General features: G+C 40.5%; 1 protein-coding gene across 1 annotated transcript in view; it reads right to left on the bottom strand.

Annotated features, from left to right (window-relative positions):
• Positions 1–16,968, bottom strand: part of RALGAPA2 (Ral GTPase activating protein, alpha subunit 2 (catalytic)) — a 194,040-nt gene that overhangs the window by 34,843 nt on the left and 142,229 nt on the right. The window contains 1 exon segment of the mRNA XM_009330132.1: positions 15,403–15,530. Coding sequence (XP_009328407.1) covers positions 15,403–15,530 — 128 coding nt within the window.

The raw sequence follows: 16,968 nt of genomic DNA, 5'->3' as shown, positions 1-16,968 counted from the left end.
ACATCCCAGAGCATCCCCAGGATGCATCCCAGAACTGCATCCTCATAACTATCAGCTTGTAAAGGAATGGCATGATTTCATAAACAAACCTTATTAAATGCACATGCTGAATGAATTTGTTCCTAAAAAAAGCCCAATTCATTTTGTTATAACTCAATCACAGCCAGTGGAATGACATCTCGGAAGAACTTAAGTAAGATCACAGTCTTTCACTTGCAGAACGTCACCAATGGAGAAAGCAGAGGCACCAAAGCTGAGCCTCACACACCTGATACTTTGCACAAACTGGTACATTCCCAAAGAAAACACATACACTTCCCAAAAAGCTCGAGAAAAACACATTTTTCTTGCAGCTATGTCAGTGACCTGAAAGTTAAACTACTTCAGTTACAAAAAGGAGCAGCAGACCACGTTTAGATTTGCCTAAGTGGACTGTTAAAGTGTGAAGTCAGCGGTGAGAAGATGGCTTAGCATATGGAAATATAGGAAAAGGAATTAAAAATAACCGTTTTGGAAATCTCTCTTTTAGGGCAACGAAAACACTCAACATTCATGTTATAATTGGTCCAAAAGAGGACAGTGGCATGAGGAAAACCCATGACAAAAGATTAACATGGCTGAGAACTATCACGACATAGCAAAATTCGCCTGTGCCTTACCTTAGACACCCACGATGCTACAGAACAGCACACTGAAGGTACAACAAAAACCAGGGGCCCTTTATACTCATTTTGCAAATAATGTCTGAAATGTAGAAGGCAGGCAATACAGTTCACTTTTCTAAACACAGTGGCTTCAGCCCCATACCCAAGACTTTTATTTCACTTCATATTTTGCTTCCCCAGGATACAGCCTTACTCAAAGCACCAGCTAAAACACATACTGGGGGAGGAGAGAATGGCTGGACCAGACAGATGGTCTGCCTTTGGATGCTGAAAAGGATTTTGAGGGAGTTGAGTAGTATGACTTAATTCTTGTCCTGAATATTTAAGGTAAACACAGATCAGTCCAAATTAGGTAAAACACAACTACAGTACTACAATACTGTGCCATATATAAAAAACAGCAACAGATCATGAATGCGAAAATGCCCTAGGCAAAAGCATCCTTTTTCTCCTTTACTAATCTCTCTAGCTCCAAAGTCAGTCACGATAGTAATTTGGCATTCACATTCAGCACAACTATTTGACTATACATTCTTAATATACAGAAGTCTTCTAAGACTGTTTTTCTTAAAAATCCTGACACTCTTAAAATATTGCCTCTTCTGTCTGATCAGGGAACAGAAATGTACTTTCATTTTTAAAAAATGCAACTATTTATTCATCCTGCATAAATCATTGACTCGGTTGTTACTGCACAGTCAGAACGCACAGAGGTAAAGCAGCAGAAACACTCAAAGTATTTAGGAACTTCTGTCCTACTGTGTTCTTGCAATTCTGGTCCGATATTACAATAGTCTCCATGATAACTCCAGCAGCACTGGTGGATTCCACTCCATCCTAAAATCTTATTATACCAAATACTACAAAAAAAAAAAACAAAAACCAAAGCTGTCTCAGTCCTGACGCTCTAAATGTAACAAAAAGATGAAATACAAGGGGAGGAAAATGTGTCTGCATGCATCGTATTTCTAATCTTCTTCCAATAACTGCTAAAATGAAAAATGAAACATTTTGTTTACTGGTCTCTGTATATCTTCTTCAATGATACAAGGAAAGATTAAAAATTGTTGTTTTGGGCGTTAAAAACAACACTAAAGTTGGTGTGAGCCTTTTATTTGTAAACACCAGTTTTACAGATATTGTAATTGACATGAGAGATTGAAACTAAAAGTAAAATCTCCTCATGTTGCTTTCTGAGATCCCAGTACTTTGTGTGTTGACTTTTGGGATTCCGAAATGCATGTTGCTGTGGTATTTAAAAAAAAAAAACGGAAATGCTGGCATGCAAATCCTATTCAACAACTTGAGAATACTAAGGGCTTTTACAAGGCAAAGAACACGTTAGAAGTTCATTAATTAAACAGTGCTTGTGAACAGATGGAATGGCTATCTGGGCTCTAATTACTGTAAGTTGGTACAGAGGTTTGCAGACCTTAATGAGGTTCAATAAAATGAATGATTACACATCAATCACAATTAGAGAAACCTGTAAGATGAGCTGAATTATCATGGCAACAAGTCATAAAACATGGGAGCACAAAAACCAACAGGCTCTGCGAAAGCCTATAAAGAAAACGTTTCTGAGTTAAAACAGTTGTTCTGGATTGGAATGATTCCTCTCTACTGCCAGCCCCATAAAAACGCTCAGTGATTTAACTATATGAGTTGCGCTGTCCCTCTCTGGCATCCTGCAGGATTGATTAGCCATAGGAGAGTGCAGGGCACTACAGTACCTAAAGGGTTAGCAACAGCAAAGCAAACAAGGCAACGATCTGAAAAATAACCAGTTACGGAAATGAAGAGAACGGGAACCCTTTGTCGCACATTAAATACAACGTTGAAAATAAAGACACCGATGCTTCTTTTTATCTTCCCAGTGAAACGGAGATGTCAATCATCAGGTACAGAGGCTGTTTAAAACCAGTACAATTAGAAAATGCAGCTATGTGGAAAACTGTGTAGTTGAGGTTATTCAGACTGATATGTGTGGGTGTAACTGCTATTCCTACAACTCCAAACCTTTAAATAACATGGAGTTTTATTTAAAAGTTAAGGACAGAAAAATAATCCCAGCCACTTCAATTTCTTACCACTGGAGCTGCCTGTGGGAAATGGTGTTTTCAGAGCCTCAAATTTCCCAGCTGTAATAGATGCTGGTAGCAGGGAGAGGAAGGTGGTAGATGGAGACAGAAGTTAATAGTAAGGGGAGGAGTTCACTTATGATATGTGAAGTCTCTGAAGATCAGCTTCAGTGCTCGCTCCCCAAAGTAATGGCTCTATACTTTTATCTTCTCTGTACTGCTACACTTCTATTGCCTTAATGGTGTCAGTCTGGCAGACACAGCCCTTAAAAACTCCAGAAATCAACTTTCAATACCAGGAAGTTAGAGTCACAGGTATGGCACAAGTTAAGGTAAGATCTTTCAGGAACAGGAGAAAAGAAAAATGCATGCTAGCTTGAGGTTATTTTCTAAATTTTAATGACTTCACTTTCATGATGCTGCATTTTTGGTATCAAGACCGCAGTAACGAAAAACCGAGCTAACCCCAAGTTTGTTTGCTACAGTGATAAGACTAAGATTTCTAAGTGAAATAATTGCTACTTGAACAATACTACTTTGCCCAGCTGACAGGTGGGCAGGAGAATGCCTATTTTATTTAAGGAAGCCAACAAACCGCAGACTAGCAAGGTTTTATAACATCATCCACATTGTTACACAGGTAAAAATGCATGAGATGGATAATCCTAAATAGGTACAATAAATCTAGCTGTTCAGCAGAAGTTACAGTTACAAGTTCTCAAAAAGTTGGTGTGAGCCTTTTATTTGTAAACACCAGTTTTACAGATATTGCAATTGACATGAGAGATTGAAACTAAAAGTAAAATCTCCTCATGTTGCTTTCTGAGATCCCAGTACCTGGCCCAGGTCAATTCAGAGAAAGTACTAAAAACAGCAAATGAACTGAGAATTTTTTTTTTTTAACAGAAAATGCTGTACATGTACTAGATTGTTACTTAGCATTACATTTAAGAAATCATTAAAAGCCATCTGCTCCTGTTTATACACTAGAACCCTGACAGTTAATCTTACTGTGAAATACACACAAAAGTAGGATACTGAGGGAAAGAAAAAAATACAGATTAAATACACCAGCCAATAAACCCACTATGAAAAAGTAGCTTTCTCCTATTCCTTTCTCTTGCTGTCTCCACGTTTATGTCCCCAACCTAATAAAAAAGTCCCCAGTAACAGGATGGCTGTAAAAGTTTTTCAAGCACATGTAGAGGGAAAGCCTTTCCTCTTTAAAGAATGATATAAGATTATGGTGCTACCCATTCAAGTAGCTTTTACATAATAGACACAAAAATTATGCACCTCATCCTCTTAGTATCAGATGCACAGAATCAGTCAGGTTGGAGGGATGTCAGGAGGTGATCTAGTCTCACCTCCTCAAAGCATAGTCAACACCGAATTCAGAAGCTCATTTTTAGTAAGAAGGAAACAAAGCAATAAGACAATTCAAAGCTAAACTTAAAAACATTTTTCCTGTTTAGAAAATGATTTCTTAACTTTTGAATGAAGTGATTGCAGCATGTATGGTTCATGAAAAACATATACTGAAGTCAGGTTTTCTTTAAAAGAGAAAAAGAAGAAAAGTTTGAAAAATGATGTAAACCTATATTGGCGATTACACATTTGTATTAATGCAAGTGCCCGGATCGTTGGGGACACGCACATGAAAATGCCCATGTGCACATGTAGCTGGTCTTCTGCATCCTTTGCGCCTTCTCACCACCCGTGGAGAGGCGAACACGCGGTTTCAGGGACACGGGAACTGCCTTGCTGGATCGAAACCGCAGTTTCCGAGGTCGGCACCTGGGCTTCGGCTGTGGTGAGGACATGCTGCATCGCGCCGGACCCGCTGGGAACCCCACAGCAGGCTGGTGAGGAGTCACCAGCCCCACAAAAGCTCTCAAACTATCCGCTAGTAAAGACTTTCTGGAGCCAGGACTTCTCCTTAAAAACATTCCCCGTAGGAGCATTAACCTTGATGAAGCACCGCCCGCAGGGGTTCCCTGTAACAAGTTGCTCACAGGGAGCCCGAACCGCCGAGCTCGGCCACCTTCATCTTTCACCGCAGGTCCCTTTGTTCCTTTGTTGCGATGGAGGGAGTGGGGAGCTTCCCGCCGCGCCGCCCGCTCCGTTCCCTACTGCTCATACTTCCCTTACGCTTTTTGTCTCGTAACAACAGTAAGCAAGCCTCAGCTTTTCACTCTCTTCTAACGAGTCTTTTCATGACCTATATAATTCCACATTCATGCAGAGTACCCATGTGCCACGCAACCAGGATGTGCTTTAGTTTTCTCTGAATTTTGCAGTTTAATTTGATGATTACACTGCAAAAATTAAGATGCATCCTTTTAATCTAAATTACTCGGGGCAATTTAACTTAATTTTATTAAAATGTAGAAACGATCGCTGTACTTTCCGCACAAAGGAATTAGACTGGAAGGTTAAGAATCAGCACCAGCAATACCAGCAGCTCCCTCTAGTTGGAAAGCGTATTATTTTTCTCCCCGAAGAGCTAGTATATAGAAAAGATAGCCAGATATTACAAGCTTCTTACAATAAGCGGCTTGGTAACTCACGCTGTAATATACGATCATTGTGTATCTACTAGCTACAGTGCTTTGATTCTCTCTTAAATGAAAATAACTTTTTATTATCTATGCTGACTTCTGACTATTTCTGTAATACGTAACTACCAAAAAATTAAAAATTCCCAACATTTGACAATGAATCTACTTTGGAACAAAAAAAATTACCCCATGTTAGAACAACAATTTGAAAACTGTGTTTTACTGAAATTTAAAATAAGTGTTAGAACTTGCATATGCTTTAAATAAATATAGGGTTTCATATATTGATCCAGAAGCCACCTCCTTACATTTCCAAGGCTTTGAAACTAAAGAAGAGGCTTTTTAGCCTGAGGGGTTAAAAGTGTGGGTGTGGAAGTGGGCTTTTGTTAGAAAAATTAGCAATGCTATGAGTCATTGTGCATTAGCGGCAGAATAGTTTTGCATCTTGTATGAATCCAGACACCATATGCCATGCGAGGGCCTACTACTTTATGCGGTGCCGCTGCTGACGGGCGGCCACGTGGGCATCCCCAGCGGAAAGGCTGTCTGCGCGCGGCGGCGAGCGCAGGAACCCGGTGATCCGAACACGCTGGACATTGTCGCGAGCAGCAGGAACAGCTGGTAAGCTAGCAGAGCTAGCAGAGCTAGCAGAGCCAGCGCGCCGCAGCGGCGGCGGCGAAGGGCCAGCGCCCCGCAGCGGCTGCGGCGAGCCAGCATGCTAATGAGACGGCGAGCGCGCACAAAGCCCGCCGCAGAGGGGATCGACCCCAGTGCTGTCGGGTCCTGCGCAGCCCAGATTTCAGAGATTTTAGCCCGCTCCTCAAAATCCCACTGCCACTGCTCCCCTGCGCCCGCTGGCCCCCCCAGTGCCGCAGCATGGGCTCAGGGCCGGGTGCCTTGCCCTGCTCAAATACAAGTGTCGTCTTTATTCTTGCCAGCAATGCAGCAAGCGGGCCAAGACAACGAGCCTTAGTCAGGTGAAACTCACGCCGAAGCCAATGTGCATTTTATCCATGTGAGGATTGCACAGCCTGAATTAAATTTAAAGTCCATTCAGATAAAACTCTACTTACTTTTTTCTTCCCCCCACCCATTTGTGACAAAAGCCGAACAAAAATAACCCTCAGAAATCCAAAGTGCAAGTGAGCGTTCAGAAGCAAGTTTCCAAAAGATACAACGGAGGTTTTAGCTACACAAATCCCTTCAAAGTTAACGGGGAGAACAGCAAAATCATCAAAACTTGCTTCGAAAATATAAAGAACACAAACCCCTTTAATTTGTCTGCTGTGTAAGTGGGAAAAAAAAAGCCCACCAGAACACCCCGTAAGATTGAACGAAGTACTTAGCAGTAACCTTAATATATCAATTTTGCTTCTGTCAAACTTTAAAGAGAGCCTCTCATTAAACACAAGTTAGGGGTTCTTTGTCTAGTATGACAGAAAACATAAAACAGTGGGCGGTAGGTGTTTGGACCTCTGTATCTTACTTGAAGAGCGTGGGAGCTTGAGTTCACACCTTCCTATGAAAGGTACATTTACTAGTTAGTTATAAACAAAAAACCCTATACCACACTGACTCGATGTTTGTTATTGCAAGTTAAATTGAAGGCAGACTTCCATCACAGACCTCCTGGAAGGCCTTTGGGTAGGGCACGATTACGTGAACAAAATCGCACTTTTAATAAACTTGTTTTATTTTTATGGAGGACAACAGAAACACCCCGATCGCTGTCAGCTTGACCAAACTGTAGGTATTTCACGAGCAATGTCACCAAAGCTGGCGGACTGCAGGTGACAGAGATGAGTGGCCAGTTAATCTAGAAATGTGGCCAATGTCAGGCTGCTATAAGCACCCTGTTAGGCACCCCGTGAATACCTACTAGCTATCAGCCAGTCGGTACAAACCTCAGAATCCATACATTTCCCTCTTCAGCCCTTGCTCATGGTACTCTTCGCAGACTGGCAGAGAAATCTACTGCATTTTGCTTGTGAATACACGAACAACTATATTGTGCTTTTACAGATTTAAACTGGATAAACATTACTCCCAGCAATCTGAAGAGCAGCAGTGGTACACAAACCCTTTGCATAACTCAAGTTTGATTCAGCACTAGGACACAAGTTTAAAACAGCACTTAAATAAAACCCCCAGTTTCCTGCAAAATTATGCACGAACAAATAAAATATTACTGATGAAGAAATGGAATAAAGAAACCAAGTGTTTCATTCAAAGCAGCAGCTTTTCCATGGCAGAGGAGAGTTAGGATTCAAACTCCCAACTCCCAATCCTGATCCACTGCTTGTACTTTACGTACTATACTTTTTCCAGCAAGATCGTGACTTTCCAGTCTTTGGTAGGGGCTAAAGAGGTATGGCTGTGTATTTAAGGAAGCTTATTTTCAATCAGTGCACATGTACATCATTTAACAAATCCAAAGTTGAGTTTGGTGGTTTTTTTCCCCCCATTTCTGACATATCGCACAGTGAATTCACTTTTCATTTAAAAAAAACCATTACATTCATGATGTCACTTAACCACAGGTTCATTTTTGGAACTACCCATTAAATCACTTAGCAAATAAAAGCCTTTAAAACTGTTGGGGTTTATTTACTCTTACTGAAGAGTACAGTTGCTGCACAGAGATAATCATCAGGAGGGGCAGCAGTTAGTGCCATTTAAAACTCTGCTACAGAATTAGCTTGGGACTTTCTCAACAACCCTCAGCGATCTTTACAGCTTCCAGCATGGAGAAGAATAACGGTGCCCCATGTTACAGCAGAAAACTGAACTGTATTGTTAACATGCAAACTTCACTGCTGCCTCTCTTGCCTTCTGTGAAATGGTGAAGCTCACCAGCAGTTCACAGTAACGCACATATAAGACGTGTGTCTAACAAGGGACTATGAACAGGGACAGGTACGTACAGATGCATGCACAAAAATATAGAAATTTAAAACCATTGTGTCCATACATCATTCAGCAGCATGTGAAGTTTAAATCCACGGAAGCATTATATACTCTTTATATATTCACAAGCGGGATGCAGTAGATTTCTCTGCAAGTCTATGAAGAGCACTATGAATAAGAGCTGAAGAGCCGCCTCCACAATCCCATGTAATGCCACCTAAAAGCTTTGCCTCGCATGACTTATTACAGGCTGGAGCAGATTAGAGGCATCGATCGCTGCCTGGAGAAGGTTCTCGCTGCGAGGAGGGAAGGCAGCCGCAGAGACAGACAGCCCGGCCATCGATCTGCTCCAGCAGGGAGCTGCGCTGCAGAATGAAGGTCAGTGCTGCTTTACACCACCCCGTACAACCACCGCCGCGTTCAGCAGCATCCCTCAGAGACTGCTGCGACAGGACCAAATACTTCTGCCTGAAACTCAAACCCTTGCGCAAGGGCTGGTTACAGCAACTGCCAGGAAAGTGAAGGACGGCAAGTAAAACCTGCTGCTCTCTGCAGACAAAGCAGCAGAGGACTGACTACAGACAAGACACTCCTGCGAGCCAGAACCGATCACTTTGGCAGAAAACTGTCAGATGCCATGTCATATAAATTGTCACAGCTCCTGTGACACATGCTTTAGAATTTCATAGTAATTTCTAACAGCATCTATCTATATAGCTTGAGGGCATAACTTCTTTGGATGAGATAAAGGGAACAAATTGTGAACCCTTCTCTAAAAAGAGTAACGGGCTTTCTATTTTATTTTCACGGTACGATCAAACACCCCTTTATAACCAAAGCAGAGTTCTAAATGCAAGCTCGACAAAGTACAGTTTGAAATGTACGCAAGATGTGTTTTCAGGCATCTGACATTATGTGCACCTGCAAAATATATGACAGCCATTCACACAATTAAGTCCATCATAGCAAATACCTTTCTTTTTTAGTCTCTGATAAGGCAGGTAAGCAGATCAGTCGCTCTACATTAAGTTAATCAGAAATTGGCTTAAACCAACAAAAGGAATTAATTCAGAATTCAAAGATGATGTTCTTTGCTTAATCTTCTTGTTTCCAGACATGACATACTAATATATAGTAAATGTGTTAATATTTGGATGCAATATAATGAATTAAAGTTATGGATATCTTTTTTTTTGTTATGTATTTAGACAGTCTTTTGATTTTATCCTAATGAACTACTTGTTTGGTATAGTTCAGTAGGCATACCATAGTCATTACAGTGGATAAAACTTTAAGAGTTATTCACGTATCAAATTACTTCTCCAAAGTAAGGGCTGTGTTTTCTTCTGGCCCACAAACAGGATTGCAAATCGTAAGCAGGGAAATGGTGACATCCAGTGCTCAGATATTATGTAAAGCGTATGCATCCTCATCGTGCCCTTTTTTGTTTGTTCTAATGCACAGACACCTTCAGTGTCTAATGCACAGATGCACTATGTCGCAAGTACTATGAACATCCACGATAAACTTAAGAAGAATTTGAAACTCTTTTACCTTCAGGTTTTCTCTTTGAATGAACAACAAATGATGCAAACAACTTTGGAAACAATACCACAACCTGCCACTGTGAAAATTTTTTTCTTCTTACTAAACTAAGAATATTTAGGTCAGCCCTTACATAATTCTGCTTATATGAATGAAAAAGGCAGAAGCAGCACAGCTTATATTAGAGATTTGTTAGGATTACATCTCCAAGAACACTTGCATAGCTACCTGAAATGGACAGTTTTGACAGCAAAAATAGTGGCTGACAGACACGAGTCTGCATGCCCACCCCATTGGTTATTTCTTCTTCCCCTGTAGAGTAACGCAGCACTGTACTCTAACCAAGATACTACAGAAGAGTATGAAAAATACGCAGGAATCAACAGGTAGAATAAGAACAAACCCCTTTTCCTTCCATAAGACCAAACCAATTTAGCCTAAAAGTGAGACTGCTTAAAAAGATAATTTTACAGTAAACATGTTAATTCTCAATAAACCCCAACAGGAACTAACTCCCTATTTACTCATTCACAGGAAGATACATGTAGCTTAAATTTCTAAGAAAATAATCCAAAGACTACAGGAAATCAATGAAAAACGCAGGAAAGAAGCCAACTGATGCTTGCACATAAGGACATTTTACACCCTCCAGTAGGTTGCTTACAAAAAGCTGGTAACAAGGAGCTACGGTAACATTTCAGACATGCCAGAATCTCTCCTACTTTTCTTGAGACCAGGTAGGACTGGAAGTATGATAGCTATTTGCAATGGTGGAGAAAAATAAAAGTGGTAAGATACTACAAATAACATCAAAAATAATTTTCCAATTAAAAAGGTTTTTTTAGTATAAGAGTGGAAACACAGAGATACAGGCATTTACATTCAGGTACATGGGGCCACTTCACAGATCATGACAGCAATTCACCAAAGTTTCCTCTTCATCAGTGGCCATTTTTCAACCTCTGAGAAGCTTTTCTTTCCAGTTAAGAAGCAGGCAAAAAGGCTTAAAAAGCATTGCTCCACCTCACACTTACACATTTTTCTAAAAGAAACCAGGCCTGGTACAATCTTTCAGCCAATGCCATTTAAAAAACGGCTGTCTTAATTGCAAAGATAATTTTGCACTACACTTTCTGTTTGGTTGTTTTTGTTGTGTTTTTTTTTGTTTTTTGTTTTTTGTTTTTTAAATAAGACAATAAAAGATATAAGAATCCAGGATGTTTACCTCTACTGTTGTTATGAAACATCTGAGACAGGAAAGAGATTTCATCCTGGTTATGAAATTTCGTAAGTAAAACCCGAGACCAACTAACAAATCTCTAAATAAGAACAATTCAATTCAAGGAGCAAGGAAATTACTCCATTTTGAAAGACAATCTGGATTCTGGGTAGTCAAAATTGCATTGCCCTAGGCATTCCAAGGGGAGCTTTCTGCTCAGACATCACTATCGCCAAATCCCAAAGTCTTTTTGAAGACCAACATTAAATTATGGACCAACCAAAGTGCCAGACACCTGCAGACTTAGTTACATTTTCATATTTGGAGGTTTACTAGCACCTGAGCTTAAAAACTGTGAGCTTAAACAGCAGCTGTAAATCAGACCCATAATAACGACTTAAATACAAACTCCATTTTGCCCACCCCCCAGTATTTATCTTTACAGATAAGACCAGCTCCCAAAGATGTGCACTACTGCGGCTTAGGGCGACTGGGACTCCAGAATATGCAAAAGTTCAAAAATCCTTTCCAGCATACAATTAATTTAATATAAGCTGGAAGAGAGCACAAAGATGCAGTTTTATATCATTACCCCTACCATTTTTGAAATATTCAATATTACTGGAGCCAGGACAGGCCCTTGCTTAGGGGGCCCTGCTCAACCCAAATACAATTACCAAAGCACCAAATTACAAATGCACTGTTTTTCATCCCTGCTCTCATCTCCTAAGGCACCCTGCTTACAGACTCGCGTTACTCTTAAATACTGACAATTAGCAACCTCTGCTTTAACTAGGCTTAATTAAGAGGAACTTCAGTTTTGATACATAATTATTTGTCTGTGAGATTAGTTGTTCCTTCCTTTCCCCAGCACATAAAAAGGTGGCTTTAATACTCTCAAAAATTTGCATAAATACATACATTTTTATACAACAATTTTAGTAACTTTAAATATTATTCTTCCTTGTTCTTATATAATTTAAGCCACCTTATTGTTTATTATTTCCGTAAAATGCACAGGCATATTTAAAATAAAAATTATTGCCTGAAAAAGCAGACTGGTGAGGCTGCTGAAACACATTACCTCGCACTCAACAGTTACTTAAGAATGGTGAGAGCACCAATCAGTATGGTCTGCAGCCGCTCAGTCTCAATGCTTCATTGCACCAAGAATGAATGCACTCCTGAAAAAATGGTTATTTTGAACATATACTAATGTATAATCATCCGTGACCATGTAAACATTGCAGCAGCTACAGAGACAACTGAGCTTTAACCATTCAAAAGACAACCGAGCTATGCATTAACTACCCTGGTTTTGCTCCTGTGTAATGCCATCGCATGCCATTTGATGTATACAAAGAACTTGTAGCCAGAATGGCTTTAAACTAAAGTTTAAATATAGTTAATTATTTTTTAACGACTATTTATCTCGCCCTAATGAGTTCCTTAAAACAGAAACAGTTACATAAATATAAAAAATAGAGTTACCAAAAAAAAAAATCTGATGTGGTCTGCCATAGTTACCTTCCTCATTTTCAAAGAGATTTCCAACAGAAAAATGTATTTGGGTACAACAGTGGAATTTGTGTCATCATGACCAAGCGATTACAGCGCACAGTGAGATTCTCCCGCGGCTCTGCGGTCCTGGTCCCCATGGAAACCGGACTCGGATATTGTCCTCCCCTCGCTGGAGCACCGAGACTTGGGAGCCTTTTGTGCCTGATGAGATTTCTTCCACAACCTTCCAGCAACAGACCCTATGCTTCCTCCTGACTCCTTCCTAATTGAGATGCAAATTAATCTCTGTGGCTGATTACACTTCCCTTAAAGCCCCTGACAAGTGCAGCTGTAACCAGAGTTTACAGACTTTCCAACAAGTGACTTCAGCTGTCACTACTGGCAAGATGCTGCCCCAGCTCCCCAGCACGCGACCCCGCGCAGGCAGTGCTTCCCGCCAGCACCACGACCAGCTCACGCCCCTCGCACCTTGCAAGGCAGGAGCGAGGATCAGGGCTCTGCTCCGGTTGGAGCAGGGTCCCAGCAGGTATTTCACACCCTGCCGCTGCTCCAACACAAGCATCAGGGACTCAATGCCTTGTCACCGTTGAACCATTTACGCCAGAGGAAGCGTTCAATCAATTTCTAACCACACCTGAATCAAGAAAATTTTTAGCTACTAACCCTTATTATGGATGCTGACTTTTAACATGACCCGTGTGACAAACAGAAGTGGCAGACCACTCCCTCAGCTCTGCCTTACACAAGCTTTTCTGCACTCACCTGAACTGCAAGGTTACGTCTAATGTGCTGCCAAACATCATCCGTTACTTTTCCAGGATTATTGCTTTTTATTTCTCCCTTCTATTGAAATTTTTTGAGCCATTTCACCTTTGGGTTATTTGCATCTCCAGTCTGACAAAGTTACTAAACTCTCTCATTTACTGTTCAAATTGCTGGGTCTGCTTTCCCCCTGTTCTCCTTGTAGCAGTTAGCAAAGTGAACACCAGAGCAAAGTCATTCACTGCGCGTGCACCCTTTGGGAGCCACAAAGCAGTGTTACTGCATTGGACAGGTTCAAACACCACCTTTACACATCTATACATTTACATTCCAATTTCTGGCTCACTAAAAATTTTAGTACTATCTTTGTGCTTATAGGGAGTAATAATTGTTGACCTTTGCCGTAAGAAAAAAGTGTTTCATTATCTATGGTAAGAGCTGTGGATAGCTTTCTCTCCCACTCCAGTGTCATCCTGATGGGATCTTCCCACCATATTACCTTTGTCCAGTTTCAGAAGTTTCTCAATTCACTTTCATTTATCAAACAGATAAGTGGCAGCTGATTCACTACAGATATCGTTGGTGCAAAAGCAGGCGCAAAAAAGGAAGAAAAGAATCTGGGGACAGATGCTGTTTCAGCGAGACCTCAAACATATGCTGAGAAGTGGTATGTGCTATCGTATTTGTGCTGCTCATGTTTCCCTGGGGACAAGGAGGGACCCAGAAAGAGACCCTGTCGGAGAGCAGGAGAGAACAGCAGGCTGGTGAGCGCTGTTCGCTCACAAAATGTTGAGAGCCAGAAGATGAGCAGGATCGGGAATCAGAGGACTCCGACCGGGAGTGAGGTGCTGGGATAGCAGTAAGAGGCAACAGGATCTCTTTCTTGTAACTGCTGTTACCTATGTTAATTCTACTACACTGCTATTTTATTATTATACATTGACTATAGAAGCAGATGGATTAAGCTAAATTCTGCATAGAAGAATTTTAATAATTAGCTAGACTTCTCTCATCAAAAGTGGAAAACTTGGAAAGTTTTGAATCATCTGTTAAGTACTGCCACGGTTTTGCAGCTGATGTATTGCATTCAACTGCTTACGCAACAAGCACTAACTGTCTTTGTTTTAAAATGAGTACACAATGAAGTGAATAAAATACAAATCTATTTAACCACAATGCTACTTTTAATTTCTGATGACTTTTGCAAAGTATACTGGATAAAGTTTAGCCTTTTAAAAAACCCAACAGTATTTTGAGGATATTTTGTGTTTTAAAAACGTATGTCTCAAACTAATTAATCAATGTTCTTTCAAAGATCAAAACATTTCATTTACAAACACTTTCTCAAAGTCATATGGTTCGAAAAATATTCAAATCAAAAGCTCCACAAAGAAAACGAAGTGCAATGAGTGTTGGTCCTGAGATAAGTGATATGATTAACAAAACAAGCTATAAAACGTTTCTAGCATAGTTATGGCATTATGAGAAAATCCTAGAATAAGTGAAAACCAGTAATAACGCTGTTAGTCTGTGTATCACACAAGAATAAAAGTCTATGCTACAATTTCTGTAACAGAGAAGCATACCACCTAGTTATCTTCCAGCAACTGTTAGAAAATATGTTCTGAAAATGCCCAAATACAGACACGGCTGGAATAAAACTGGAATTCGGGAACTGAAACATCTGTATCTGAGGCCAAATCCCATCTGTCTTATTAATGTAATAAGTCCGAGTAAAGTCAATTGGACTACTTCTTTGAATAAGGTAAGAATACAGCTGAGCTCTGTGTATTAGCCTAATATACGCTGCAGATAACTTCTATTAGCGTGAAAGAAAATTGAATATTTTCATTACTTACAGTTCAAAGCATCAGTGTTAAGTCCAAGTCCACCACCAGAGAGACTGTCTGAAGCTGCTGGTGAGAACACTCTTGTGATGTTATGATCTTATTTTTAAAACACTGGATGGCAACTGGGTGTGAATGGCTGAAAACATTGAGCTTGACATGAAGGAAGCTTTGGCCTTTTCCAATAAAATAAAATGGGAAGGACTTTCACTAAAGCTTACCTCTCCACAGAGGAACATTCAGAAGTAAGAACCCTACCAAGGGGACCTTTGCCCCAGCAGGACGAAAGGATACAAGCTCTGGTAGAGCGGGATGAGCGACTTGACGGCTCTGCTGGCATTGATGCACGTGGCACATATGAGGCTTGGCAGGAGCTTTGCAGTCACGATTGCTCCATCAAAGAGAGGACCAAAAAATGGCTCCTGTGGACCCCAAAATAAAAACAACGCATGTAAAGCCAAGCCAATGGAAGCTGAAAGGTTAGTGTAGAGCACGGGAGCAACTTCCAAAAATCACAAATAGAAACAACATGCCCGACTCCCAGGGGATTTTCACAGCAAGGCATCTGCTGCTTGAGAAGGGCAACCAGGGAGGCAAGAGGAGGCAAGTTTCACACTGCTCCGCTCTAGACAGTGAAGTTATTCGGTTACATTACAAGCGTTAGCTTGCTCTAGGTCTCCTCTCTAGATCACGGCACAGAGACTCCAAGTACAGCAGAAGAACACAGAAACAAACCACCCCCACGGGCTGTAGCTGCAGGGCCATTATCAGCCAGGTCAGCACGGTCAGTCGGGTGGTACCCTTGCTAGCACAACATACTGTATCTTGCATTATATTACTGACGTTTGGAATAATAAGCATCAGACCCACTATAGAAGACCCATACCTTATTTTGCCATAAAACAGTATGACCACATTGTTTTCACACTGAAACCTCCAGTGTGATATTAATCCCCCAACTTTTTATTTTAAGTTTTTAAATCTTCCATAGTTGCCATCAGTATACTTTACATGTATATGCACATTTCACAGAATATTAAACTGGGTAAACATGAGCTTGTTATGCGTATGAACAAAATTTGTCTATGAATTTGAAATCGATATTCCATTTTGAGTAGATATAAAAGCTGTTTTCTGCCTTGCATCCCAACAGGAGACCCTGATTCACTGGCTGAATCCAACATTGGCAGGAGTTTTTGCAAAGAAATATTTGTTTCAGATAATCTTCTATGAACTCCTTCCACAGATTTCACTGAAGGGAAAAGGAAAAAAAAAAGAGCCGATCCAACATAATGAGGTCTGTGGAAAGCAGAGGAGAGGGCAGAAAACTACCACCTCTCAGAGGCAGTTCCCCCTAAACACAGCTGGGACAAGCACAAGCAGGTCTATCCCAGCATAGCATGTCAAGGTGTTAAAACGCTGTTCCTTCAAGGTTACCGTCAGAGGAAACCACAGCTATTCAGATAAAGGCTATACTAGGTAAGAGAGACACTTTATAAAAGCGAAAAATGTCCGGAATTGCATACACATAACAGACTTTGCCATGTCAAACCCAGAAAATTTTAATGTTTAAATATATAATAAATTTCAGTATTTACAAGTAGTCAAACTCCTTTCCCTTTCACAAACTCAAAATGGAAAAAAAAAAACCCAACCCAAAAAACCCAACCAAAACCCTAAGCAGAAGCTAGCAGCAATTATCAATATTTAAGCTATGGATTTTTTTCCATCTGTACAGAGGCTTATCACATAAATAAATACCCTCTATTATTCTTCTGCAACTGCTTGTGGGTGACTGTGACAGTCATTCAATAAATGGACAAAGGGAATAATATAAATCCCCTGCATCTAGGGAATTCC

This window comes from Pygoscelis adeliae, unplaced genomic scaffold, assembly GCF_000699105.1.
Source record: "Pygoscelis adeliae isolate BGI_AS28 unplaced genomic scaffold, ASM69910v1 Scaffold188, whole genome shotgun sequence".
Lineage (NCBI taxonomy): Eukaryota > Metazoa > Chordata > Aves > Sphenisciformes > Spheniscidae > Pygoscelis > Pygoscelis adeliae.
Note: the sequence above shows the minus strand (reverse complement) of the source record. Positions and strands in the feature narration are given on the sequence as shown.